The sequence below is a fragment of the Rhinolophus hipposideros genome (genome assembly GCF_964194185.1).
Source record: "Rhinolophus hipposideros genome assembly, chromosome: 17".
In the NCBI taxonomy this organism is placed as follows: Eukaryota; Metazoa; Chordata; class Mammalia; order Chiroptera; family Rhinolophidae; genus Rhinolophus; species Rhinolophus hipposideros.
The window spans coordinates 184284-212247 of record NC_138063.1 but is presented as its reverse complement, the minus strand read 5'-3'; the positions used below and the strand labels follow the sequence as shown (position 1 = coordinate 212247).

Genomic DNA, 27964 nt, shown 5'->3' with positions numbered 1-27964 from the left:
GTGGGCCCTTCCCTGGGGACCCCCAAGGTGAAATGACGGGACCGATGTTTCACTCTCCTGGGCCCCACTGGGATTCCATTCACGAGGCCACACTGGATCCGCAAGCGGTTTATTGATTTAAACTCACCATATTGGCAGAGCCTTGCGTGCTCCCACACCTGGCACATTCGGTCACCACTGCCATCGGTGACGTTTTAGTTTAAAGGCAATTACTGCTACAGACATCTGCCTTCATTTTTTAAAATAAATGTTTTCAAAGCATCTTTCAGGCCAAAGAACTAAGCAGGATCCTCACTGAAAACATTCAGGAGTTTTTGAGGAAAACTCAGGAGGAGGACTTGGCTTTGAAAGCTTCTCACCGGCCACCACAGGGATGCCCCACCGGCCACCAGGTCCCTCTCGCGCTCTGGCACTGAGAGCCACCCTTCCACCCAGCAGAAGGGAAAGCGCTGCCTGTGGGAGCCACACAGAAACATCTGGAACACCTGGCCTTTCGGGGTCTGGGAGCTGCCACAGGGCTGCTGGGCACGGTGGAGATGCTCATGTAATACTGAAAGGGGGAACAAACGTGGGGTGCCTGGTGTCAGGCCGGAGGCCCCCACACAGCCAGGTGCAGTGGACATGGAGAGCGGTGCACAGGCAGGACAGTGAGCACAGACCCCCTCACCAGGCCATGGCCCACCACCCTGGAAGTCACTTCAGGCCTGGGAGCTGTGGAGTGTGGGTTCGGGGCTGCCACAGGGAGGCCTGCCTCACCTGTCTCCGTCCCAGAAGATGGACATCACATCCATGTGCTGCAGGTGTGTTCCCAGAATGAGGGGAAACGCTGCATGTGCAGCCCTCCTGGGGGTGGCCGTGTGCGTCTGCTGGCCCAGCCCTGGGCCCTCGGACGTCGGGGAGCTCGTGCACCACTCGTACCTGGCCACCCCCCTCTAGGACTTGTGGAAAAGTTCAGGCTCTGATTCAAAGCCCCTGAGCTTGCTCTGGCCAGTGCCTGCCTGGTACGGACCGGGACGTGTCCTCTCACCCCCAGGGAGGAGGCCAATGTAGCTGCCAGGCCGAGGGCCAAGGCCCCGTCCTGAACCCTGGGGGGTGGCCGCGTGCAGGTGGCCCCGGACAGGCCAGCTCTGGCCAGAGGAGCGAGGGCGTGGGTCCTGTGTTGGTGCACTGCCCTCCCATGTGTCTGGGCACACCCTCGACCCAGCCATTCCAAGTGCCCTTGCCGCTGAGACTGCAGGCCCTGCATGCCGGGCCCAGGATCACACACACTGGATCCTGGGGCTCCTGGTCACCTGTCTCAGGCCCGCAGTCGCATGTCCTCATCCGCTGGGCTGCCTCACAGCGCCTTGGCACTGGTGGGGTGCGCCGTGTGGGGGGCAGGCTTTGGGGGGTGGCGGGAGAATGTGTAGGCTTGTGCCAGTATGGCCAGGTCTACCAGCACCTGCAGCAGGCCGCACACAGAGAACTGCATGGGCGCGCCGTTGAGCAGGAAGTATGCCGTCTTGAATGTGTCGCCGCTGGTCCACATGAGCACCATCTTGATGCTGTAGAGACACAAGCCCAGGTCAGGGGCATGCCAGGGGTCAGGGGACATGCCTGGGGTGAGGGGGCACGCCTGGGATCAGGGACATGCCAGGAATGAGGGGGCACGTCTGGGGTCAGGGGACACACCCAGGGTCAGGGGGCACACCAGGGGTCAAGAGACATTTCCAGGAGTCAGGGGACACACAGACCCCAGCGTGTCCCTCCTAACACCCCCTAGACCTACCTGCAGAGCCCTGTGCTGACACAGATGCCTCAGACCTTCCTCCAGATAGCGCCCTGCTGTCACCTCCCACTGCTTCCCAATCCCTACCTCCCAGTGGCCCTACACTGCGGCTTCTGTCACCTCCTCTCTTCTGTGCACAGAGCCCAGGCACCAAAGAAAGGAGTCGCTTTTCAGGCTGATCCCAGAGTTACGGTGTCTGACACCCCGGGAGCCAGCACAGCCTGCCCACGCTTCATATCCACTGCTTGGTCCACACTGCAATCAGAGTGGAGTACATGGCACGACACCCAGTCCCCACTGCAAACTGACTACAGAGCACACTCCCCCTTACCACCTAGACGCTCAGCCAAACCCATTTTGCAATCACAGGCACACTGGTCTCCACACTCACAGGAAGTAAACGGACTGCCCAGTTTTATGGGAGGTTCCTTTTGGAACTGTCCACACAAAGACGCATCTGCATTTATCTCTTCTTAGGGCTCCAGCTGATGTCTGACTCCTAAGTCCTTTCCCGAAGTTGGACTCACACATCCAGTCGCACATGTGCTGGTACTGGGGAGCCTGGGGGGATCAGACCCAGCTCTTGAGAGCCACCAGGGAGGCCGGTGGGGGAATAGCAGGAGCTGGGCTGTCAGCTCCCCTAAGAGCCATTGGCTGCCGTCCTGGTCAGACAGTGCGCCGGGCGGCCACAGTGAGGACAGCCAGGGGCTGTAAACGGGACATGCTGTGTGGCTCTGGGCCTGGTTTGCTCGACTAGAACTGAGGGCCCCCGTGTGAAAGGCAGCCCGCCCACCTCATACCCTCATGTATGCATGCGTCAGGAATGGCCACATGCAGAGCGCTGCCAGGACCCGACCCCATCCCAAAACCAGAGATGGCCTGTGTGGCACCCCTTTCATGGAGGAGGAAACTGAGGCACAGAAAGGTGAAGGGACTCACCCAAGGGCACATAGATGGTGCTTCTCGGGGGACAGGAAGGGATGGGGTGGGGCAGCAGAGCACAAAGCTGGAGCTGGGTCCCAGGACCACCTGTTGCCTGTCCTGGCGCCGCCTGTCTGGTGCCTGCCTGGTCAGTGTCCCCCGGGGCCCTGAACGCACAGGTGCACACTTCACTCTGGCAAGTGCAGATGTGAGGTCATTGCCAGAGCTGGGCTCTGCCTGACACACAGGAACATTTTTAGCTGCTCAGACACCTCACCTGGCCCTGGCCCTCACTCATCTATCTATTGCACGGGGACAGGAATCTGAGAGCCTGGCTGGGGCCCCACGACCAGCCGCCTGTGTGAAGGATCAGGGAGGGCAGGGGCAGAGCAAGTCAGACATTACTGAAGTTCTTCCTGCCCAGGCCCTGAGGCTCTGCTCATCAGAGGGAATGCCCGGGTACGTTGGGCAGGGATACCCCAGACGCATGACAACTCCTTATTGGCACCCTCTGGTCACCACAAGTCCCCGCAGTGCCCTGCCGATGTCTGCCAGACTCCAGGTATTCACTTCACGTCTCCTGGGACTTTAAACAAGCTATGAATTCCCATTCTTCCTTGACATGGCTGTTCTGTAACCCTCAACCTCAACAGTGATGCGAACGAACCGACAGGCGGGCGGGCGGGCAAGCCTCAGGGGTTCTGCTATGGCTGCTCAACATGCCCGGGACGTGCTAATGGACACTCAGTCTGAAACTGGGCCGCTGCAAGTGGCTGGGTCTGGCCCCGTCTTCGTTGCGGGAGTCCCACCGGAGGAAGCCCCGTCCTCAAGTGAGGAAATTCAACCAGCACAGGGCCCGACAGTATGGACAGCCCACCCACGGAACACAGAGAACTCTGCAGATGGGGCTAGTCTGGGTGGGAGGGTAGACTGTCACTTCCCAGGCCCCAGGCTACATTTTCCCAGCTCAGGTTGGTGGCCTGGGAGTTGGACTCCCTTTTCTAGGTCCCCATGGGCCATCGCCAACTCCAGCTGCCGCCTCCTGCACGGGACCTTCCCCCCGTACCCCACTAAAACCCCAGCTCCCATGACCTCATTCTTGGCTCCAGCTTTTTGCCTCCCAACTGGGCTGCCAGATCACTATTCCTAAAATACCTCTTGCTTCATCCGTGGCCTGTCCGGCAGCCTAGAAAGCCCCTCCCAGACCAGAGCCCGGGAGCTGAGAGCCAGACGCCTGCGCCTATCCCAACAGCCCGCTGGAGGCTCCCACACGTCAACCCCTGCAGGCGGCCAACGCACCCGTCACTCCTGCCTCACAGCCTGCCCAGACCTTGCTGTTCTTCCCACCCATCAAAAGTTCCCCATAATTCAAAATCCACACATCCCAAAGGAGTATGTCTTTGTGACCCTGGGTTAGACATTGGGTTCTTGAGTATGACACCAAAAGCACAGGCAATTAAAAAAGGACACATGGGACTCCCATCAAAATTAAAACCTTTTGTGCTGCAAAGGAAAACATCAAGACAGGGCAAAGACAACCCTCAGAAGGGGAGAAAAGATTTGCAAATCACCTATGTGAAAAGGTTCTAGTCTCCAAAGTAGCTAAAGAACACTATAACTCAATAAAAAAGACAACCAAATTTTAAAATGGACAAAGGATCTGAACAGACCTTGCTCTGAAGAAGATGTGCAGATGTCCCACAATGACAAGAAGAGATGCTCAGCATCGTTAGTCACTAGGGAAACGCGAATGAAAATGCAAAACCACAGCGAGGCCCCACTTCACACGCACTAGGACGGCTGGAACGATAAGCAGTGTTGGTGACAATGTGGGGAGATTAGAACCCCATACCCGGCTGGTTGAGACGTAAGATGGTGCGGCCACAGGGACAGCAGTCTGGCGGTGCCTCAAATGATTACATATCGAGTGACAATGTTACCCAGCAGTTCCTTTCCAAGAGAAAGGAAAACACACGTCCACACAGAAACTTGCACACGAATGTTCCACAGCAGTGCTATTCACAATTGCTAAAAGTGGAAACAACTGGGGGCGGCCAGATGGCTCAGTTGATTAGAGCCCAAGCTCTTAACAACAAGGTTGCTGGTTCGATTCCCACATGGGCCAGTACACTGCACCCTCCGCAACTAGATTAAAAACAAAGACTTGACTTGGAGCTGAGTTGCGCCCTCCCACAACTAGATTGAAAAAAAACAACGATTTGACATCCTGGAAAAACACACTGTTCCCCAGTATTCCCCAATAATTAAAAAAAAAGTGTAAACAACTGAAATGTCCGTCACTGAAGAAGGGATACTCAAAACGTGCTGTACCGTATGACGGGACACAGGACATTATTCAGCCTTCGAAAGGAAGGGGGCATGGAGACATTGTGTATGGATGGAATTATGCTGGAAGCGGACACAAAAGCCCATGGACTGTGTGATTCCATTTATATGAAGTGTCCGGAACAGACACACCCACAGACAGAAAGCAGGTCAGTGGTAGGCTGGGGCCAAGGGCAAATGGGGCGTGACTGACAATGGCACAAGATTTCTCTGTGGGGTGACGATGTGCCCTCAAACTAGATAGTCATGACAGTAGCACAGCTCTGAATGTGCACGTTACTTCTCAATGATGAGTTACATCTCAATGAAGATATTTTAAAGAGTTCCAGGGCTTTTGTTGAACCCTAATTATGCAAGCCCTCCTCTTTACTGGGCCGCTGACTGGACGGTGTGTGCACATGTGTGTTCGTGTACACACATGTGCACATAATCACACACGTCGTGTAGAACATTCTCCACTCCCACAATTACCTGGCCTGTTAGGGGTCGAGGAGGCAGAGAGAAAAGCACTTGGGGGCTGCCAAGGGAGGCAGATGTGACCCCAGGGACACGCTTCCCACGTCCCAAGGAGCCATCACTCCAAGCTGTTGCTCTAGAGTTCAAGTGCAAGGCCAGAGTGGGAGCAGCTGAGGTGGTTTGCGGGTGTGGCCGTCAGGCACGAACACCGAGTGGGCTAGGACTAGGAATGCTGGCATGGGCAGCCCTGAACTGCTGCCCCAGAGAGGTGGGTTCAAATTCTGCCCAGCACGGCCACAGTGGGTGGCCTGCGCCTCCTGTCCCCTGCCACCCGATGGCTGTGACATGTGCCACACACACACACACACACACACACACACACAGAGCGGCCTCCCTCAACGCTCATCACCTCCTCACATGCCACGAGATCACAACCAGGGCCTGTAGTGAGCGTCCGCTGACGCCGTCCTCTGAAGCATTTGGGCAGTGACATCGTCCTGCATTCCTGGTGGCTCTCTGTCCTCTCCCCACGCTGGCTCCACCTGGTGGGCCTTCTCTGCCTTGTCCCACCCACCAGGCTCTCCCAGTTAGGTGCCAGGGCACAGTCTTCAGGTGCACAAAACATGGAGGGAGGGTCCACGACCACCCACAGAATCTGCCTGCAGGGCTTCCTGCATCAAGTGGTACAGCGACTTCAAAGGTGCCATTGCTTTTTATTACTGGTTCAGAAGCAACGAGTACTTAATATGTTATATATTAAAAGGAAATCATTCAAAGTATCTCTGACAGTTGCTTCAAGGCAGTAAAAGCATGTGTGTGAACACGTGCACACATGACTGCACACATGCATACACATGTCCAATGAGTGTGAGCATATGTACACAAGTGGGTGTGTGCAGAAGTGGGCGTGTGGATGTGTGTGCATGAGTGTGTGTAGGTGTGTAGGTGCGTGTGCATGATTTTGTGTGTGGGCATGTGTGCATGAGTGTGTGTGTGCACAAGTGGCTGTGTGCATGAGTGTGCATATATGCACGTGCACGAGTGTGCATGTGCGTGTGTATGTACTTATGTCCTTTAAACAAGTCCGGTGAGGAGTTCTGCTAGGAGGCTAGTGAAGCGAGTGTACTTAGGGAGGAGTCCACGAGTCCTTTCCCATTCACACCCCCTAGTGGTCTTCTGTCTGAAGATGACTTGAGGCCGAGTGTCCCAAACCAGATCCAAGGAGGCATTTACATCTCCCATGGCTCCGGTCACTGGTACTAGTTGGTCCTCAAAAAAAAGAGAGAAAAACTTCATGCTGTCATTTTTCAGGCTTCTGTTACTTTCCATAAGTGCTTATGCATGTGTGTACACATCTTAAATACATAATTCTGAACAGGAGATTATTTACCAGGAGGCATACACACTCCCTCAAATTCACTCTTTAACCTGCACAGGGACTCAGCTTCTTACTTTTAGGGTCATAGACTTAGATTGGCTGACCTCTGATTGCCAAGCTATTCTGAGAGCTGTGATAGAAAAACTCAGCAAGAAAGCAACAATACAGAAACTCAACAACATCATAAGCACAAAGAATCTAATAGGGGACATTCCAGTCAACAATAGCAGAATACATATACTTTACAACTACCCACGGAACACATACCAAGACAGACCATATTCTGAGCCATAAGACAAATTCCAACAAGCTTAAGAGAATTGCAATCATACAGAGTGAGTAGTCTAAACATAATGGAATCAAATTAGAAATAAATGGAATCAAATTAGAAATAAATAATGGAAAGATAAAAAAGATAAAATTATACAACACACTTTTAAGTAATCTGTAGGTCAAAGGGGAAGTCTTAAAAGAAATACACGTGCATAGTTATGAATGAAAATGAAAATGAAACGTCAAATTTGTGAGACACAGCTAAAGCAGTACTAAGAAGGTATAGCACTAAATGCTTACATTAGAAAAAAGAAAGTCATATTAATCATCTAAATTAAGATAAGAACAAATATCAATGAAATTTAAGACAGAAAAATCAACAAAACAAAGAGCTGATTCTCTAAAAAGATTAATAAGTTGACGAACTTCTAGAAGAGAGAATATATAAATTACCAGTAATGGAACAGGAGATATCACTACCGACCCTGCAAATATCAAAAAACAAGAAAGGAATAGTATGAAAACTCTACACACTTGAATTTGACAACATAGATTCAATGTACCAGTTCCTCAAAAAGTCCATTCTACCACAGCTCACCCAATATGAAAGAGATCATTTGAATAACCCTTGAACTATTGAGGAAATTGAATCCATAATTTAAACACTCCCAAAAAAGAAATATCCAGTTTCAAATGGTTTCATCACAGAATTCTAATAAATGCTTAAAAAGAGGTAACAGCAATTCTGCACATTCTCTTCCAGAAAATAGAAGACTTGTCAATTCATTTTATGCAACTAGTGTTACCTTAATACTAAAGCCAAAGAATTACAAAAAAGGAAAAACTACAGACCAATATCCCTCATAAATACAGACACAAAAATCCTTAAAATATTAGCAAGTAGAATTCAGCTATTTGTTTATATTTATTTATACACACCTACATGCATACATACACACACCATGAGTAAGTAAGTGAGCTTTATTCCAGGGAAGCAAGGCTGCTTCAACATTTGAAAATCATCAATGTAATTATCACTGGCTAAAGAAGAAAAATCATATGATCATATCAGTCAATGCAGGAAAACCATCAGATAAAATCCAACAGTCCTTTAATATAAAAAGTTTCAGAAAGACAGGAATAGAGAACTTTCTACACTTAATATTACGCCTAATAGTGAAATACTGGATGCGTTCTCCTTATGATCAGGAACAAGCAACCAGTCCACTCTCACTGCTCTTACTCAGATAGTGCCGGAGAGTCTTTAGTGCAATAAGGCAAGAAAAAGAAATTAAAGGCATACAGATCAGAAAGAAAGATATAAAACTGTCCCTATTTACACATGATTGTTAACATAAAAATCCAGGATCTACAAGAAAATGAAAACTAATGTGTTCAGTCAGGTGACTAGATACAAGATAAACATACAAATTAACTATATTTCTGTATACTGGCAATGAACATGGAAAATGAAATTAAAAATGCAATACCAGTTACAATCACTCAGAAGCAAATGAAATACTTTGATATAAATTTAATAAAACATGATGTACTGGATGTGTATCCTGCCAGCCCAGCTCACGACACCCCCGACACCAGACTGCCTCTGCACACCTCTGCACTCTGGGCACAGCCTGCTGGGCTCCCGTCCCTGCTCCCACACTCAGCACCTCCCTCCCACTCCAAGGTTCAGGCTCCCAGACCCTGCAACCCAACGCGTTATCTGCTTCACGAGGGGTCTCAGTATCTGCTCACACTGACGATGCTCACACATCAGGAGGTCCAAGGCCCAGGGTGGTCAAACCTGACCTGCTCTGGAACTGGCAGTTTTACAAATATAACTGAAAACAGAGCAGCCAGATTTGTACAATGGTTTTTACCCAACACGTGGGGGGCACACTGGTGCCAACAGGCACGGCAGGAGTGACACACGCGCCTACCTCATGCCCTCCGTGGACTGGTGGCGGTGATTACGGTACAGCTGCGGCACGCCCAGCATGGCTTCAGTCAGCACAGCCAAGAAGCCCAGGGTCTCCACAAATAGGGCCGAGTCGATGGACAGGTATGTGACGTAGCCTGCTATGCCCGTGAAGGCCAGGACACACTGCACATAGTCTGCAAAGCTGCTCCAGTGCCAGAAGTGGTGAGGGTCGAAGTCTAGGGCAAGAGGGAAAGAGAGACATGAACTAGATGTGCAGGTCAAGGTCAGTGTGAAGAGAGACATGAACTAAGTGAACAGGTCAAGGTCAGCATGAGGAGAGGGATGTAAACTGTAGGGCTCCAACTGGCATCAACTAAGGCACTTCTGAGGGCACCTCGATACAAATATTAACTCAACATAAATGATGCTAAACCCTCAATCATCCTAAACCAGGACTGAGAATTAGCATAGTGCAAGATCATACCAGAACCTCTGGAATCTCTTTCCTGGGTCAGAACACCCATTCTTCCCCTCCACAACTTTAGATTGTTAATAATGTGTCTCCATTTCTTTAGATGCAAAAGAGGAATAATGTTACTAATAATGTTTTAATGGTTAAATTAGTGAACCTTATGAATCTTATAAAGTGTCCCACCCATGATAAGGGCCCCATAAAAGTATATAATTACTATCACTACACTCTTAGTTGACAGAATATTATCATTTGTCCATAGATGCGTCCTGCAGAAACCAAATTCAGAGGCACCCACAAAAATCAGCAAATTACAGGAAGTTCACAGGCTTTGGCAGATGTACATGGCCAGTCCTGGGGACAAAGGCAGCTTCGGGGAAGGTCAGGGAAATGGAGGAGTGTGAGGCACTTGACCCTGACCCAGCACTTAGATTGACAGGCTCTGGAGCCAGGTACCCCGTCAGGAAAAAGGCCCAGCAAGGATTCCAGGTGTGGGCAAGGATATGAGGTGTCAACACTGGCCATCCAGGCAGCTGGGAAGTGCCGTGGGGGGAGGGGAGGTGTCCAAGCTGCACACATACACCCTGTCCTCCCAGCCCTCCAGATCTGGGCCACCCAGCAGCTCCACTCCCTCACCCCATGTGAGAACACTGCCAGCTTCTGAGCTAGAAAGGGAGAGTACAGGCGGGGGCTGCAGAAAGGGGTACACGTCTGCAGGTCTGAGGCCACATCAGACTGGGCGTCACTTCCCACAGCATGGCAGGGTGTGAGCCACTTGTGCTTCGTGAAGAAGCCCCAGCTGTAGACGGGGGCGTCCTGAATGTGCTGGGGGAACTGAGGACACAGAACTGGGGGCAAAACCAGAGGGGTTCTAGACAGAGGTCACAAGAGATGGAGTCGAGAGGAAGAATCTCAGACCTGGCTGAGGTCCCTGCTCTGTATCTGTGGAGAGAACGTGGTCTGAGCTGAGGAACACAGGCCAGGACAGGGTGCACATGGACAGGAGAACTGAGGACAGCAGGGGAAGGTCCAGGGACGTAGAAAACTGGGTCTGATGTCCATCTGTTAGAAGCCTTTCTATTTTAGGTTCTCAAGGAGCAAGTCAAGTGGCAAATGACTAACATAAATCCTTATTAAAAAGTTGCTGTGAAAAGACTAAGGTTGGGGCCGGCCCGGTGGCTCAGGCAATTAGAGCTCCATGCTCCTAACTCCAAAGGCTGCCGGTTCGATTCCCACATGGGCCAGTGAGCTCTCAACCACAAGGCTGCCAGTTCAATTCCTCGAGTCCCACAAGGGATGGTGGGCTCTACCCCTGCAACTAGGATTGAACACAGCACCTTGAGCTGAGCTGCCGCTGAACTCCTGGGTGGCTCAGTTGGCTGGAGCGCGTCCTCTCAACCACAAGGTTGCCGGTTCGACTCCCACAAGGGATGGTGGGCTGCGCCCCCTGCAATGATGGCAACGGGACCTGGAGCTGAGCTGTGCCCTCCACAACTAAGACTGAAAGGACAACAACTTGACTTGGAAAAACTCCTGGAAGTACACACTGTTCCCCAATAAAGTCCTGTTCCCCTTCCCCAATTAAAAAAAAAAAATCTTTAAAAAAAAAAAGACTGAGGTTGGACCCTTATATGACCATATATACAACTTAACATAGATCAAAGACCTAAATGGAAGAGATTATAAAATTCTTAGAAAAACAAAATGCAGGGAGAGCTTCAGACATTGGATTTACCACTGGTTTCTTAGATATGACACCAAAAGTACAGGCAACAAAAGAAAAAAAATAGGTAAATTGGACTTCATCAATATTTTGAACTTTTTTATTTCTAGGGGAAAAGCTCTTTGACATGGGTCTTGGCATCGATTTTTATGGTTTTGACACCAAAAGCACAAGCACCAAAAGCAAAAATAAACCAATGGGATGACATCAGACTGAAAAGCTTCTCACAGCAAGAGAAAACAATCAGCAAAACGAAAGGCAACCTACAGAGTGGGAGAAGATACTTGCAAACTATCTCATAGGGGCTAATATCCAAACTATAGCATGGAACTCATACAACTCAATAGCAAGAAGATAATCTGACTTAGCAAGAAACGGGCCAAGGACTTAAATAGAGTTTTTTTCGAAGAGGACATACAAATGGCCAACAGGTGCATAAAAAAACACTCAACATCACTGATCATCAGGAAAACGCAAATCCAAACCACAATGAGATGTCACCTCACACCTCTTAGAATGACCATCATCACGAAGACAAGAGATAAATGTTGGTGAGGATGCAGAGAAATTAGAACCTCGTGCACTGTTGGTGGGATTGCAAATTGGTGCAGCTACTGGGGAAAACAGTGTGGAGGTTCCACTTCTGGGTATATGCCTCAAAGAGATGAAAGCAGAGTGTCAAACAGACTTTGCACGCCTGTGTTCATAGCCTTCTTCAGACAGCTGGACCGTGAAGGCAGCCCTTCCTCACAGCCCTGCCCACACCTCTGCTCTCTGAGGGGCACACAGGTCCCAGGCAGGCAGTGACGTGGCTTCACAGGCGCTGGGAGGGCACTGGTGCTGTGTGGTGCGTGGCCCAGCTCTGCCGCTGCCACCATGGGGTGGGGGTGGGGCCAGCACAGCAACTGGATGTCAGGGCTGGTCAACCGAGGACCCATGTCTCAGGTCAGTGTCACCCCAGGCTGAAAAGAGTGACAGAGCTCGGCCACCCCTGGGCAGGGACGGAGGAAACCACGTCCAGCTGCACCAGGTGCTGTCCTGGCAGGTAGTTTCTGGCCATGCATTCTTATCAAGCTCCAAGCAAGACCCTACTGTCAACACACAGTCACGTAAGCTGGGTTCTGGCTCCTGCAATGTACAGGCAGCTCTCTGACCAGCAAGCTTGCAGCACTCGCGTGCAGTGGTCCCCATCAGTTCAAGTGTGTCCTGCTCCCAAAGCAGAGAGAATCCCCCACCCCCACCCACGGCCCCCACCACCCCCCACCCCGTCCAGGCAGCACTGGCGGAGGACAGCTGGCTCCCCCCCAGTGGCAGCTTGCAGTGGCCATGGCAGCGACCAAAACCCTTTGGGATAGTGGTGTGTGGTGTGAACCCCAAGGAGACCACACGAACAGCCACGTGGCCTCCATGTGCTCCATTTTCAGGAGCGAGACCACCCTCGGGATGGCCCCATCCTCAGAAGGCCCAGGGGGCAGCGAGTGCGGAGGGCTCAGACCACCTGGACATTCTAGTCGCACAGAAGCCGCCTGTGGACCCCAAGCTCCTGTCCCCTCCCAGAGGGCAGCTGAAAATGCCCAGGGGATTCCTGAAAAGACCACCACCCAGGGAAGGGAGGGGCTTGCCCACCAGGGTCCATGGCAAGCACGGTGCCAAGTAACTTGGGCCGAGCGAGGAGCCAGGGGCCAACAAGGGGGGCGGGGGGCATGGCCATCCTGTTGGGTTCCCAAGGGAGTGGGGAGGGGGCGCAGCTGGCAGAGCAGCGGGCGAAGGTGACATCCAGACACAGTAGGGGACACCCCTGTGCTTCGGTGGGGCCTAGTGTTAACAAAGCTTCTGGGCTCCATCCTGCTGCTCACTGCTGCATGGCCATCTGCCTAGTGACCCAACCTCTCTGTGCCTGTTTCCTCATCTGTAAAGCAAGGGAAATCACAGTCCTCTCCGCAAAACTGACGTGAGAATTAAATAAGCAATTTCACAGGAAACACGACAGAGCCTGACACATGCTGAGTGCTCAACATCAGCTGGGCTCTGTCCCCCACCCAGTGGCTGAGCTCCCCTGGCCGCAGCTCCACCCGTGACGGTTACATTTCTCTGGGATGAGAGTTCACCAACTCTCAGTCCCACTGAGCCCAGCAGGGTACCTGCCTCGTCCCATTTACAGAGAACCAAACCCACTGAGGCCCGGGGACCCCGGCGCTGGCTCCTCCCTCCACACCGCCTCAGCCACGCAGGCCACCCTCCCACGCAGCACAACGGCCCCCAGGCTCTGCCCTGGTCACCATCCGCCCTCACAATCTGCAGTCACACCTCCTCCCACAGCCGGCAGCGGCTGCATCAGGAGCCTGGACCATCTGAGGGGGCAGGACGCAAGGAGCTGCCTGAGGACGAACCAGACTCAGGGGCAGAACAAACAGGTTTATTCACTAAATGAAGCAGGAAGCCCTTGTGTCCTTACTGCTGACATTAAACTCAGGAATATGGTGAAAATCTGAGGAGGACAGCGCTGTATATACTTTCAAAGTGCCTCCAGAACTGGATTAATCCCACGTGGAGGCGAGAGCTGGAGGCCGGAGGCGTTGGGACGGAAAGCCGCCCAGGGACCCCAGGACCGCTGATGGACTTGCCCCTTGGAGGCGTGGGTCAGAGAACTGCTCCCGCAGAAAGGAAACGCAAGGCGATTCTGACCGGATCCTCGCCCACATTAGGAGAAACTGGTGACACATGCTGGAGTCACGCCAGGGTGTGTCCACCTGTCTGGCCAAGATGTCGCCGTGCGCTCACAGGGTGCACAGCCCTGCTTTCAGGAAGTAGAGATGAGCGTGTCTGGGAATCATCAAGCATGGAGTCAGAAAGAAAAACAGTAAAGAAAAGTCAACACCAAAAGTTGGTTCTTTGAAAGAAAATCAATAAAATTGGCAAGCCTTTAGCTAGACCAGGGGTGTCAACACTGCGGCCCGCAATCCATTGTTAATTGGCCCGCAGCAAATTCCAAAAACATATTTAGTTTACTTAAATAAACCAGGTGAGGCAATACGTACTTCACCTCGACTGAGTGGCCTGGCTGTGTATTTTACCGCACAAGGCCCTTGGTAAAAAACGTTGAAAAAACGTTTGGACACGTCTGAGCTAGAATGACCAAAAGAAAAAGGAGAGAAAGGAGACTCAAATTACTAACGTCAACAATGAAAGAGGGATCATCACTACCAACCTTATAGGAATAAAAAGGATTATAAGGGAATACTAAAAACAGCTATAATTCAACAAATGAGGTAACTTGGATTAAATGGACAAATTCTAAGAAAGAAACTGTGAATACTAATTCAGGAAGAAATTGAAAATCTGGGTAGACTTATAACAATAAAGAGATTGAATTAGTAATTTAAAAGCTTCCCACCAAACATTTAAAAGAACTGATAGACTCGCATGGGTAGTAAAGAAGCCCTACAGCTGCACGGGACAGTGGCCAGAGGCACCAGTACTGTAGTGTAGTCATGAAACTAAGAGACTAAAATCAATTACTATTCCAAACACAAAAAAGAAATGCTTATGTAACATGAGAGGTGCTAATTATTACTACAATGGCAATCATATTACAACATATAACTGTATCAAATTAACACAAAAACCTTAAATTTACACAACGTTGTATATCCCAGACATCTCAATTCAATTTTAATTAATAGTTGATACCAACTTTTCACAAAGTCTTCAAAAAATACAGCAAGGAAGGAACATTTCCCATTGCCCACTTGTTTTATAACGAAGGCCCATGCTAGCTAGCCTGATACTAAAAGTCATCACAAAAAGAAAAAAGATCAGTATGTCATGTGCTTGGACACAAACACCGACACATAACCCCTGCACACGGAATCTAGAAATTCCTGAAAAGGATAATACATCCTGATTCGAGGGGATTTATCCCAAGAATGCCAGCGTGGCACAACATACAAAAATCTATCAATGGGATACAGTACAGTAATGGAATCAAGGAGGAAAACCACATGGTCATCTCAAAAGACTCAGAAAAACATTTGACAAACTTCAACATCCTCTCGTGATGAAAACACCCAACAAGCTCAGGGCGGAGGGTGGCTGTGTAACCTAATCCAGGGCATCTACGTAAAATCTACCCTCTCAGTGGTAAAAGACTAAACACCTTGTCCCTAAGACCAGGAATGATACAAGAATGTACACTCCCAGCACTTCCGGAGAAGGGGAATTAGGCAAGAAAAAGAAAAGCATCCAGATTGGAAAGGAAGAAGTAAATTCTGTTTGCAGATGACAAAATCTCACACATAGAAAATCCTCAAGTACCCACTGAAAAGCCATTAGAACTAATAAATGAGTTCATCAGAGTTGCAGGATACAAGACCAATATGTGAAAACCAATTTGATTTCTACAAAGTAGCAATGCACAATCCAAAATTAAATTAAGAAAACAATTCATTTACCCTAACATCAAAAAGAATACTTCAGAGTAAGTTTAACAAGAGAATTCCAAAGCTGGTATGTACTCTGATCATTCCTTTCATCCTTCCTTCGCTCCCTCCCTCTCAGACACAGGAACTCCTCCGTGCTTGACAACAGCTATGGTTGGTTAGTTTGCTGGAGTCATGGCCACACTCAGTAAAATGAGTCACGTACATGTCAAGATGCCCGCATAGGTGAAAGTGATGACACAGAGGAACGAAGCTGCAATGAAATGAAACAAACACACATCTCAGTGGACGGCTGCATGCAGTGCGTACATACCCAGATATGACCGCCTGGGGGCGACTTTGATTTCTTCATCCTTATCTGCAGCTACATTTAAAAAGAGACAGAAACAGAATGGAAGAAAAGACAAAACAGATGGGTTTTAACACTGATAAGCAGCGGGGTCTCCCAGTCCTGTTTGCATTTCTTTTTTTAAAAAAACTGGAACAGAAAGACCATAAGATTTTGGTTTCTGTGCATTAGGAAATCTACTTTTGAACTATTTTTCACCAAACCTACCCCCTTCCAAAATAAGTGTTTAGAGGAAGGGGAGGAAATTTGGGGCCAAAAGTGAAGTCACCATTTTCATTTAACTTCTAAGGTCAGAGGTGGCATAAAGCCCACCACATGTCCACTGAGCTGACGGAAAGAGAGCCAGTGGACCCTGCTTCCACTTTACCCCAGAAACACACCTGTGAGCAAACTTCGGCTGCAGTCCAGACCCAGGGTCAAAGCCTGCAGGCAGCTGCTTGAGGGGGCTGCGGAATGCGTGGTGAGAGGAGAGCTGGGACGACACAGCACATGACAGGCACGGAGACAATGCTACGAGCACGGAGGTGACCCAGCCCAGGAGTCCCTGATGTCGGGGCAATGATTCAATTCTCAGGCACCTCGGTCTCCCCAGCCCACCCCCACCTGAGAACTCCTACTGTGCGCTGTCCACAACAGCAGCCCAAGGCCCCACGACACAGCCAGAGAGCCTGCAGGGGGGTCTCTGGTGGCAGATGGTTACCAGAAGAGTGAGACTCAATGAGTCATTGTGATCAGACAGCGGAAGGGGGGATCAAAGGTTGTGTCCTGCCCCAGGCAATGTAGACTCTACCTGAAAATGGAAATTTGCAAGTGGACAGCTAACAGCAAACACCAGACAGTGGCCAGGATGGGATGACAGTGTGAGGTGTCAGGGCAGTGTCCCCTCACCCGCCTCCCTCCCCAGCACCACCCCTGGTCTTCAGGGGTCTGCCTCCCTGGATTTCTCAGCGTTCCGCTTCTATTTCTCTGACTTAGACCAATTTCAGCATTCATTGGCACCTCTTCTAAAGATCAAGGTCCCAAAAGGGGAAGGAAAGGGACGAGCGGGGGAGGGGGGCAGGAGTGTAGGAGAGAGCTCAGCTCAGCTGCTTGCAGCTCAGATGCGAGCAGACCGAGTCCCTCCTCTGAGTGGCCAGATCGTGCCACTCAGTGTGATGAATGTCAGTGTTGGCAGGACTAGATAGAGTGGGGGGCGCAGGATGGCCAGCAGTGCTGGGTGAACGGACAGGCTGGGGGAGGGGCACGCACAGCCCTGCCAGACTCCTGCTGTGCCCTCCGGCTTCCTAGCTGGAAAGCAACCTGATCAGACCTGTGTGGTAGAAAAGCATGTCTGTGGGCCAGCCTAGAGGAGAGACGTCAAAAATGTCCTCAGCAGCACTGTCATTCCGCAGGTCTGTGCTGAACACACTGCAGGCCAGGCCCACACTTCCCTCAGGACCTCACTGTGCCCCACCAGGAGGCGGTGTCCTTGTCCCCCGATTGTGGGTGGGCCTGTGGCCACTGCTGTCTGCAGAAGTGAAGCTATATGATTCCCAAGATTAGATCTTTAAAAAGACGCAGCATCCACCCAGTTCTTTCTGACACACCCTCGAAGCTTGGGCCGCAGGCCACAAGAGGAGACCACGTGTGGACGTCCCAGCAGAGGCCCACTGAGGTGCCCACTGACAGCCAGCACCAACCCAGATAGGTGAGCAAGGAGTAAATGAGTGAGAGCGAGGGAAGAGAGAGGGAGGCAGGAACCCAGGAATGGCCAACTGTCAGGGCTTCCCTGCCAAGCTCTGCCCAAACTGCAGGTTCCTTCTCATTCAACTTGTCGGCAGAATGGTTCCTTATGGCTGGAGGACTGAGGTTCCCGTGTCCTTGCTGGCTGTAAGCTGACGGCCATCCAGGGTCAGAAGCAGGCCCCACCCACCTGCAAAGCCAGCAACAGGTGGAGAGCTCCATGTCTCTGATCCGCTCTTGTCTTTTCCTCTTCCTCTAAGGGTCCTGTGAGGACATCGGGCCACCCCTTGAGGCCCCATCCTTAACATCACAGGTTGCCAGGTGTGGACATGGGGGGCATTTTTGTGCTCACCACATAAACGGTCACTTGCTAAACTTCAGACTCCAGACCTATTACTGGAGACTCACTGTTTTAACCCAAGTGAACGTAACAGAACAGAAATTCGCCTTTTGGAAGAATTCCCACAGAGCACAGCAAGCCGAGAGAGAATGATCAGACTTCCACCATCCCACGCACTTTATCCAGAACCTTCCTGAGAGAGGCTCCGAGGAGGCTCAGCCTCCCGCTCACAGTCCCCACTGATGTCACCCCCCCACCCCCCACGCCCCCTGAAGACGTGCTGGGAAAACCCGGGGGGGGGGGGCGGGGGGAGGCACGCCTGCATTTCAGCAAGGTCACGGAAATGTTAAACTGTCACATGCTGCACGCCTGGCAACGCCTGCTGTGTCAGGCAACCAACATCATCAGAGTCCATGCCCCACCTCAAACAAGGTCACAAAACCTGGTCTCCTGTTTCAGAGCTGTGGCCCAAGTGTCTCTCCCAGCCAAGGATGAATGCCCTTCTGCAGTTGGCCAGGAGCACCTGTGCCAAAGTAAAGGCGAGGTTCAAAGGGGCACAGGACACAGAGGCGGGTGGCAGCCCGAGCAGAAGCCCTCACCCCAGGAAAACTGAAGGGCCTGGCAGGCACCTCCTTTCAGTAAGGGCCCTGCTTTCTAGGCAAGACCGGCACCAGCTCCCCTGTGGTGTCCTCAATCAGGACAGGGGGACAGAATAGATCTGTGGATGAGAGATGGCCTCAACAGGAACAAAGAACAAAACTCACCAGGAGCAGGGTAGTCACTTCACAGTTTAAGTGACACTGATTGATCCAGGCTCCGCATCAGAGCTGAAGGCTGACCTACTTTCTCCAAAGACTGAAATTAGCATACATTCCTCTCATTCGAAAAACAGAAGCTACACAGAGGGAAGGAGATAACCGAGAACCACCGTGAGGAACGAAAACACAGGACCGGGCAAGACCTCCAGGCCACCAGAGTCCCACAGCTGAGCACACTGTGCAGAAAATGCTCTCTCAGCAACACCTGAGACTGTCCACGCACGTAACCGCGGACAAAATCCAAGTGAGAGCTGCCGTGGACGTAGTAATTAGAACACCAGGAGTAAGGCACCAGCTCTCCTGTGTGCTAGGAGCCCGTCAGCTGAGTGCTCAAACCCTGAGCCTCGGCTAGGAAGGAGCTTTCCAAAAGAGAGGACAAAAGCAACAAGAAGCATTTTCTATTTCACGAGTCACCAAAAGTCAAGGCACGCACAGGCGGAGCGTGTGGCCCACCTGCCCACTCCAGGCAGGCGGGCACTCAGCTGGGGACACACAAGCATGGCTTCAGGAGTATTTTTAATCAGGCATGTGACAAAAGTACAGTTAACTGGGCCACTGGCAACGGGTTTCTGTACGCCGCACACAGTCAGATCCAGCTGCCCCCTCAGGCAATGTCTTTCGCAGACCAGATCAAGCAGGACAGGGGGCCAGAGAAACGGGCCTCCTGTTCCGATGCGGAACCGTGTGTAGCGAGATCAGGTGAAGAATCCTACGCTGAGATCAGTCGAGACCTGGCCCGAACCCCAGTGGCCAACTGGCCTCACATTATACCGCGCTCACAGTCGGCTGTCCTCCGGGAGGCGAGCTGCTCAGACTAGACGGGCTGGAGTGGCTCTCGCTTCACCCACAAACGCGAGGCGCACAGTGCTGGCAGATTTAGTGGCCTCACCCCCACGTTGCTGTCACCAACCTGCAAAGAGACGGCGTTTGACGTTCAGCTCGTTGGCCACGCGGACTTCGGTGCAGAGCTTCAGCATCACCAACATGGCGAGGATCATGACGACACTCTGCCAGAGCAGTGGGGACTCGAAATGCCGCCCAAACCTGCGGAGACACCGCACGTCATAAGGTGCCCACGCCAGTGTCCCGCCAGCCAACCCAGAGCAGCCCGGGGCCTCTCACAGCCATGGTGGCCCATGACTGCCACGGTGGGACGGAGCTAGGAGCAGAGGGGTCCTCGGAATCACGTGCCTGGCTCCCCAGGGACCACTAACGGGTGGGAGAAGCCAGGGTTGATGAACCAGTCCGGGATGAGGGGAAGCTGCTGCCAGAAGAGGTATGGTGCCCAGGCTTTCTCCACGGAGCCCAGATGGGAGGGAGGGGGTCACACACGGGCTTCCACTCACCACACAGCCCCAGGCCTGCTGGCCCCTGACTCATCGCCTCCCCTCATCTCTTCTCTAAAGTGCAGATACTACCCCTAAGACCGTCAGGGGACATTCCTAGTCATTTTTAAGAACTGGTCCCCACTGGCTACCTAACTGATCCCGGAGGTTGACTCACGCATGGGTAGAGGTAATACAAGGGGACAGTGAAGGTTCTGTCAGGCTGAGGAGGCTGGAGACACTCCCTGAGCAGCCGGCATCACGACAAACTCAGTCACACTGAGCCCTGCCCACCAAGCTCATTCCCAGGCTGAACATGTGCAATTTGGGCCATTATTTGAAAAACACAGTTCTGTGTTCAACAGAAACGAGTGACTAGAAAAACTGGAGGAAAAACTATCAAGGTTTGCAGCTTCTCCTTGTACCACACCAAAAATCAAATCTAGATGAACTCAATATTTAAGTAAAAATGAGGCCATTAAAGTGAAGTGAGGGGCAGCCGGTTAGCTCAGTTGGTTAGAGCGCAGTGCTCTAACAGCAAGGTTGCAGGTTCAATCCCCACATGGGCCACTGTGAGCTGCGCCTCCACAACTAGATTGAAACAACTACTTGACTTGGAGCTGGTGGGTCCTGGAAAAAAAACACTTAAATAAATAAAAGTTAAAAAAAAAAAAAAGTGAAGTGAGAGGGAGCAGAGGTGAATATTTAACTGATTTCAAGGTGAAGGCCGGCTAAGCAAGACACAAAACTTCGAAAAGTACAACTTTCCACAAACAATATACAGGGACAAAATAAATATGAAACAAAGTTCAATATCATTAGTAATTCTTAAAAGCTAATTAAAATGGAAAGATACCATTTCTTATTTATCAAACTGGAAGTGTTTTCTGTCTTAAATGCTAACAGTCTGTGTTGGCGGAATGTCATGAGAGTGTCTCCTCCTCCTCCCCTGCCCGAGAATGGGGGTTGGCACAGCCTCTTCTACTACAAACGACTGGGACAGCCCACCTGACAGGTGTAGGCCTGCTGCCCAGGGAAGCCAGTCAAAGCAGGTTCTCTCTTGGTTGCAGTGTGTATGTGTCTCGTCTCCAAGGAGACACACATTGCAGAGAATGTGCAATGTTTCACCAAGTCCAAGCAAAGGTCTCTACAAGGACCATCTCCTCTACTTCTTCAAAGTAACAGAAAAAAGCTCAAGTGACAAAGAAGGTGTGCATCTACTTCTCTGTGCCACTGACAACTATGGTTAGTAGCGGAATGTTACCGCATGTCCGATACAGTGTCACTCCATCTCTGATAGTGTATGTCTAATACACTTACATCTCAGACACAGCGTCATTACCTCTCTAATACAATGTTACTGCATCTTCAATGCAGTGTCACTATTTCTATTACAGCGCCACTACATCTGATACAATGTTACTACATCTCCAATACAGTGTTACCAGACCTCCAAGACAGTGTTGCTGTACCTTTGATACAATGCTACTATATCTCCGATACAGTGTTTTCATCCAATAGGGATGGGCCTTGGGAACTAACTCCATGAATACACGAAGGTCTGGGTCAGAAAGTCCTGCAACACCATCCTCGCACCCTGGCCCCTGCCCTCCCCTTCATCTCTACAAAAATCACAAGCCTATAAATAAATATTAGCTACAAGGCCTCACATAGCCCTTCTCCTGGCTTCTAACACCACAAGGGCCAAATCCCGTACCTCAGCATTTTATGTACTAAGATCTGCTGACAGCTAGTTTTGCAAGAGGATGGTAAGGATTAAAAACAAACAGGAGTTCCCAGTTTCAGAACCCTGGCTTTGTACAGTGCAGTTGGCCTTCCTGCAGACTGCTGAGCAACTCACACGCCTCGCACTACAAATCTCCGAGTGGCCTCCCAGGTGGACTGGAGCTCTGAGGAACACATGGTCCCAAACAGCTCAGGACATGCACTCTCCAGCACTTCCTAAGACCACCACTGTTCTCGTGTAGAGCCAGTTCCCGTCTCACCTGGATGGAGCCTGCTACAGCTCCTGGTCTGTGCCCTCTCCCCGCTGCACTACCCACAATCCATGTATGGTACATTCATGACATGCTCCCACTACAGGGGAAACCCCGCAGCTGCTGACCCAGTGTCTGGCACATTCCAAACCTCAAAAGCCCATTAAATCAAATGGAGCTTAGAGGGGGACCCAGGAGTGAGAGAGGAATAAAGGGAGCATCTGCCTCACCCTCAGAGCAGTGGGGCCTTGGGACCAGGAGGGCAGAGGTGCACACTTGCACAAGTTGTAAATGGAGGCCTGCCTTTCTGCTGGCATGAAATGCAGGGATACTGTGCCCCCATGCCAGAGACCCTCGAGGGGAACCATGCCCTCTGCCAGCACTCCCTTCATCCCACACATCCACAGTCTTCTGGAATGCTGTCTGAAGGCAGCCCTGTGTGTTCCCGCGGTAACCACAGAACCCCTGAAGTGACCCAGGGCAGCTCAGGGAGATGAATGTATGGGGAAGGACCAACCAGATATGCAGAAACAGACTTGCCAGTGGACAAAGGTTAGAATCCACAAAAGGCAGCCCTCTGAGAGCTCAGGACTCTTTCTCAAAGTCTCAGACCGCACAGTGAAGAGAGAACATCGGGCCCAACCTCCTCAGATGCCAATTAAATCCAGGGGCATGGACAAGATGGCATTCAAGAAACTGGTCTGACTCCTCCAAACAAGATACTCAGATGTAGGTTAGATATTCTATTTTCTTTTTGCAATTTTGAACGATAAGCATATTGGGGGGAAAGACCTCAAAATGGAACTATTTTCCCATAAGGTAATCCAACCCCAGGCAGTTCCCTCCACTGTGGGAGAAGACTTACTCCATAACTAAAGGGCACGTGGTCCCCACCTACCACAGTGGGCCTGGGTGGCCAGCACCCCCTCCAGTGTGCTCAGAGTCAACAACAGTATTTCAACCTGCATCTGTTCAATCTCAGACTTAAGGCCGTTTTAGAAAATGGAAGCAACGAGTCATGCCTCACAGGGTGATCTCTGCCCTCAGCCACAGGGAAAAGATCAATCTTCAAAATGCAGTTTTTCAACTTGTGCCAAAAAAAATAAGGTCCTGCCTACCCCTCCTTGAGAAGTTGGCTGGCCCAGAGACAAAGCTCGTGATGGGACAGACTCACCAACTCACCTTTTAAAAACCCCAGACAGGGGAAAAACTAATACACAGTGAAAGTGAGGGAGGGAGGGCTGGACAATGCAAAAGAGCAGACAGAACTTCTGGACTCCAGAAATTTGCATCATGATTGTGATGGTGATTACGGTGGGGGACGGGGCTGTACCTCCAAACGCATCAAACTGTGCACTTAGAATGGGTGATTTAGTTAATGAAACTCATATCCCAATAAGGTTGACTAAAAATCAATTAGCAAAAGAGCAGAATTAGTCAGAGCCAGAAGCCCTAGCCCCTTGCTTCCCGAGAAACCTTCCTCATTATCTGCTGACACGGAGTGGGGGGGTGCCTGGGACCAGAAGGAAGGGAAGTTCCAGACGTTGGGGGCCTTAGCATGAGGCTACCAGAGCTCTTCCTATTTCCTCTGAAAATTCACTGTCCCAATTATGTCTGGCTTCCGCAACTATTAAAATTAATGTCAAGTTCCTCACCAGAATGCAAACCATAAGGGGAAGTTGGGCTCGGAGGAGCAAGAAACAACAGTCTCTTAAGTGTTATCCAGAAAGCTGACTTCCTACTTAAACATGAAACGCGCACACACAAGAGAAGGCTGAAGGCAGTGCCCCTCCCGGCGGAGGCCTGGGAGCGGCTTCCTGACAGGCTCCCATGTCCCCTCCTGAGCGGCTCCACTGGACACTGGAAAGCCGTTCCTGCTGCTCATGGCTTTTTGTTACTCACATTCGTTGATTCAGTTCGTTTTCTACCCCCCGTCTCGCCTCTCTTTCCTCCTCCTCCCCCCATCATGTAAATACCCTGAGGGAGCCAGGCCTAGGACAAAGGCCTGGGGAAGGATGTGACTGACATCCTGTGTGAGATTCTCCAGTCCCATTTTCCCTGGGAAATACTCTCATCCATTTTACCAGCTGCTTCTTAAGAAGTACAGACACTTCCACCTCCTGGCTTCACTCAGAAACCCCAAGAGCAAGCCATCTCTCTGGGAGCACCCCCACAGTGAGAGAGCCCCCTACTTACCAGAAGAGTATCCGTAAAATATTGGCCACCAGGAGCACCAGACACACGTAAGTAGAGAAGCCCTCGGCATTCTGAGTCCTCCGGATGTCCCGGTACTGCGGGACGTATGGCACCACCCCTCCGAAGACCATGGCCCCAGCTGCCCCCCAGGAAACCAGCTGGTGCAGCGGGACCAAAAGCCAGTCCAAGCCTTGTGCGTCCATCGCCAGCACCTGTGCCGCGCACCAGGCCAAGTCCCCTTGGCTCCACGGGCTCCCGGGACGCGCGCTGGCTGTCACCCCCACATGGCCGCCACTGCCCGGTGCGGTCCTCCTGGAGCCTGGCAGGAGCGGAGAAGAGATAAAGAGCTGGGGACAGGGCGCTCGAGCCGAGGGAGCGCGCTGCGCAGGACACACGTGAAGCCGAGGCCGCACCCGGGCTCCCGGTGGGGCGCGACCCCTCCTCGGACACGCGCGGCTCAGGGACCCCTCGGCGCGCGCAGCGGCATCCCCGGGGGCAGAGGGCGGGACGCTCCGCCCGGCGGTGGCGGGGGACACGCGGGGCTCGGTCCCGGAGACGGACGCGCAGTCCGAGGGGGATCCCGGCGGAGCCCGGACCTGGGGGACCCGCCCGGGGCTCGGTCCCAGGGCCCGTCCAGGGGCGCCCGCCCCGCGCCCCGCGCCCACGCGCACCGCGGACCCCGCCCTGGCGCTCACCCGCCGCGCGGGCTCGCGGATCCGCGGGGCGTCCGTTTGTCTGTCTGACGCAGCCCGGAGCCCCGCCTCGGCGTGACGTCACAATGGCCGGGCCCCGCCCACGCCGGGCGGACGCGCGCCGCCGGGTCCTAGAGAGCGCAGGCGGCGGGGGTGGGGGTGGGGGCGGCGGGGCGGCGGGGGCGCTCAGCTCTCCAGCGGACACTCCTCGGCCGTCCGCTCCGCTCGGGTCAGCAGATTCCTGCCTGGCAGGGCCGCTCCTTTATGGCCAGGTGCCCGCGTGGACCCCTCTCTCCACTGTCCCGGGACAGTGGCCCTGTAGAGGCCGCACTGCGCCGCGAGGGGCGGAGGACGGTGTCCTGTCGCCTCACGGTGGTCAGCGCGAGGCCTGGGGACCCCCCTTCTGGGGACAGGGAGGGTCCGGGTGGGCAGACGACCCTGTCGCGGGGAAGGTCCGGGTGGAGGGACGTCACCCCTCGTGGGGACCAGGGGGAGTGGGTCGCCACGTGCGCGCCCCCAGGTGAGTCCAGGGATCCTTCCAAGCGGTCATTCTCTGACCGTGGGAGTCACGCCCCCCCCCCATCCTGATCCAGGCGGAGACCCGAGGAGCAGGATTAGGAAGTTTTCAGTGTCCGGGCAGCTTAGCCGCGTGGGGTGGGGCGGCTCACCCGGGAAATGCAGCGCACCGCGCAGCCCGCAGCCTCAGCAGCTCCTCAGAGTGTCCCTTCCACGGCAAGCACCCCAGGCCACGCGTTCTGTGACGTGAATCAATAGGGAACCCTTACAGACACAAAATAGAAATTCCTGCGGTGTCTCCTGACCAAGGTGACCCAACAGGGGCCCTAGGGTCGGTGCTCTGGACAGAGATGCTGGACGGCTGGAGTGCATGGAGCCCAGTGCCCAGGTGACGGGGGGCCCTGTGAGAAGCCAGCAGCCCTGCCTGCCAGAGCCCTGGTAGGTGCGGCTCAGGGACCCCAGGATTCCATCTGCAGAGGAGCTGTCCTCAGAGCTCCCCTGGCAACCAGGCAGACCCGAGGCACCCCAAAAGGGGAGGCCTGGTGAATGAGAAAGGATAGCCCCAGGGGCACACACGTGGCTCCCAGCTTGCGCACCACAGAGTCCCTGCCCCTCCCCCAAGGTCTGGCCGCCTGCTTCCTACCTGGTAGGTTATGCGGGAAATCACAAGAACAGTTACAGCCTTGCCAAGAACAACTCCCCAGCAAGCCTGGTGTGATTGGGGGAGGGGCACACAGGGTTGCTCTCTCTCCTCTCAAACCTCTGGGACAGACCTTAGGTACTTCTGGGAAGTCTCTATTCAGAGTATCCACAGGAAAGGACAGAGAGAAACAAAAACACAATACTCAGAGAAGGTAGACAGACTGGCAAGGAGGTGTCCCTACTTAGCCACTTCCTGTCCCAGCTCTAAAGCCTCTAGAATGTTCCATTCTTTCTGTTCTGGGTGTTGGAGGAAGGATACAGTCTTCCTTCCTGACTCTGGAGCACCTGGGATCACTGCTGCTGGCCCTGTTTTTCTGGCATATCGGGGCAGATTGGTGGCCAGCGCTCAGCCACCTGTGGTTCAGGACCCATGGGCGTGTAGGGAGCACCTCCAGAGTGCAGCTAAAGTCTGGGCAGCCCATGGAAGCCTCCGGGTGGCTCTAATGTGCAGCCATGTTTCAGAGCCACTGTTTTAAAATGCACACCCGATACAGGAAGTCCTCGTGACTCAGGATAATTTGCTTCCAAGAAAGGCCACTTGCTATCAATGGAGCCAGAATTGCATAGTAAGTAATTAGTGGATTTAAAAATAGTTGATAATATTGTATTAAAAAATGAAAGCTAAAATTATGAAAATATTGCAACTTTTAGAATAAAAAAAAGCAAAAAAATTCCATAATCTGTATACCCAAATCTATACTGCCAAAGAACCCTTCTTTTCTGACAGAATGTTTAAATGAGAATTTAGAAACACGTAAAAGCAGGACTGTAGCACGGTGAAGGCTGGGTAGCCATCATCCAGCATCAATAACTATACAAGAACTCTTTTAATGAACATAAAATAAAAATTGGACAGGACATTCTAATTGACAGCATTTCTCCCTTTCTTGGCAGTAACAGTGCATCTTAAAATCAGCAGTGTCTTAGAGTAAAAGCCTTAGAAATGTGACCATACACGTGGAGCCTGGTGTCTGGGGCTCTCCCCCTGCCATTTATGCTCCATGGGGTGGAAATCAAAATTAAAAATTTGGTTTTCTCCTTTAAAGTTCTGTTTTACATTTAGCTTCTGCTCTTATTATCTTGTCTTTGGTTCCGTAAATATGCACTTCTTACTCAGACTCTGTTTTCTTCCCAATCTATCAGTCCTTTCACCAGCAAAACACCCAATACCACAGCCCCACAGCTGGTGTGTGTGACTGCCTAGATCAGTTGCTTAGAGGATTCCCCCAAATCCCGTTCCTGAAATTCAGTGTCCTCAACAAAATGGGTCTCTGTTGAGTGACTGTCTCTTCCATATTAAAAAATTTGTCTCCCACAGAGCTAAGAATCTGATCCCTGACCAGGCAGTATGGGTGAAAATATCCAGGAGCTTGGTGCAGAATGACAGATCCTGTTTCTCCCATGAACACTGGGTTCTCAGGATCACCAGATAATTTCCGGGTAGGTTTCCAGTGGACCAGCTGAGAAAGATAAAGCACCTATTAAAAAATACAAAGGATTATGTAATTTCATTAACAATTGTCACCCCAATAAATAAATTAAAAAAAAAAAAAAAAACAAAGGGAGGGCCGGCCCAGTGGCTCAGGTGGTTGGAGCTCCATGCTCCTAAC

The 27964-nt window shown here is 51.8% G+C and overlaps 1 protein-coding gene across 17 annotated transcripts; it reads right to left on the bottom strand.

Annotated features, from left to right (window-relative positions):
* Positions 1-93: 93 nt before the first annotated feature.
* On the bottom strand, positions 94-27876 carry SLC66A2 (solute carrier family 66 member 2). Of its 17 annotated transcripts, XR_013995292.1 has the most exons (8): positions 25140-25268; positions 24445-24763; positions 19837-19970; positions 16011-16061; positions 9083-9299; positions 7596-7627; positions 5901-6760; positions 1559-4489 (listed from the first exon to the last, which is right to left on the bottom strand). XR_013995292.1 is itself a non-coding variant. In XM_081078840.1 (7 exons), exons 2-7 carry the CDS (start codon positions 24645-24647, stop codon positions 6657-6659), a joined length of 741 nt encoding a protein of 246 aa, XP_080934966.1. In that variant the 5' UTR covers positions 24648-24763; positions 25140-25268; the 3' UTR covers positions 1559-6656. The 17 variants fall into 17 exon arrangements, 15 of the variants coding, with proteins under 15 accessions (XP_080934963.1, XP_080934954.1, XP_080934964.1 ...); XR_013995291.1 differs by lacking the exons at positions 5901-6760; positions 16011-16061 and adding an exon at positions 94-1544 and having other exon boundaries at positions 4360-4489; XM_081078840.1 differs by having other exon boundaries at positions 1559-6760.
* Positions 27877-27964: the final 88 nt, after the last annotated feature.

Coding starts and splice junctions, on each gene's coding strand:
- SLC66A2 (XM_081078828.1), bottom strand. CDS start 24,647: ATGGACGCACAAGGCTTGGACTGGCTTTTGGTCCCGCTGCACCAGCTG. Junction 16,062..19,836: donor CAAACGCCGTCTCTTTGCAG/GTTGGTGACAGC, acceptor TTTTAAATGTAG/CTGCAGATAAGGATGAAGAA. Junction 9,300..16,010: donor CCCCAGGCGGTCATATCTGG/GTATGTACGCAC, acceptor CTCTTGCCCTAG/ACTTCGACCCTCACCACTTC.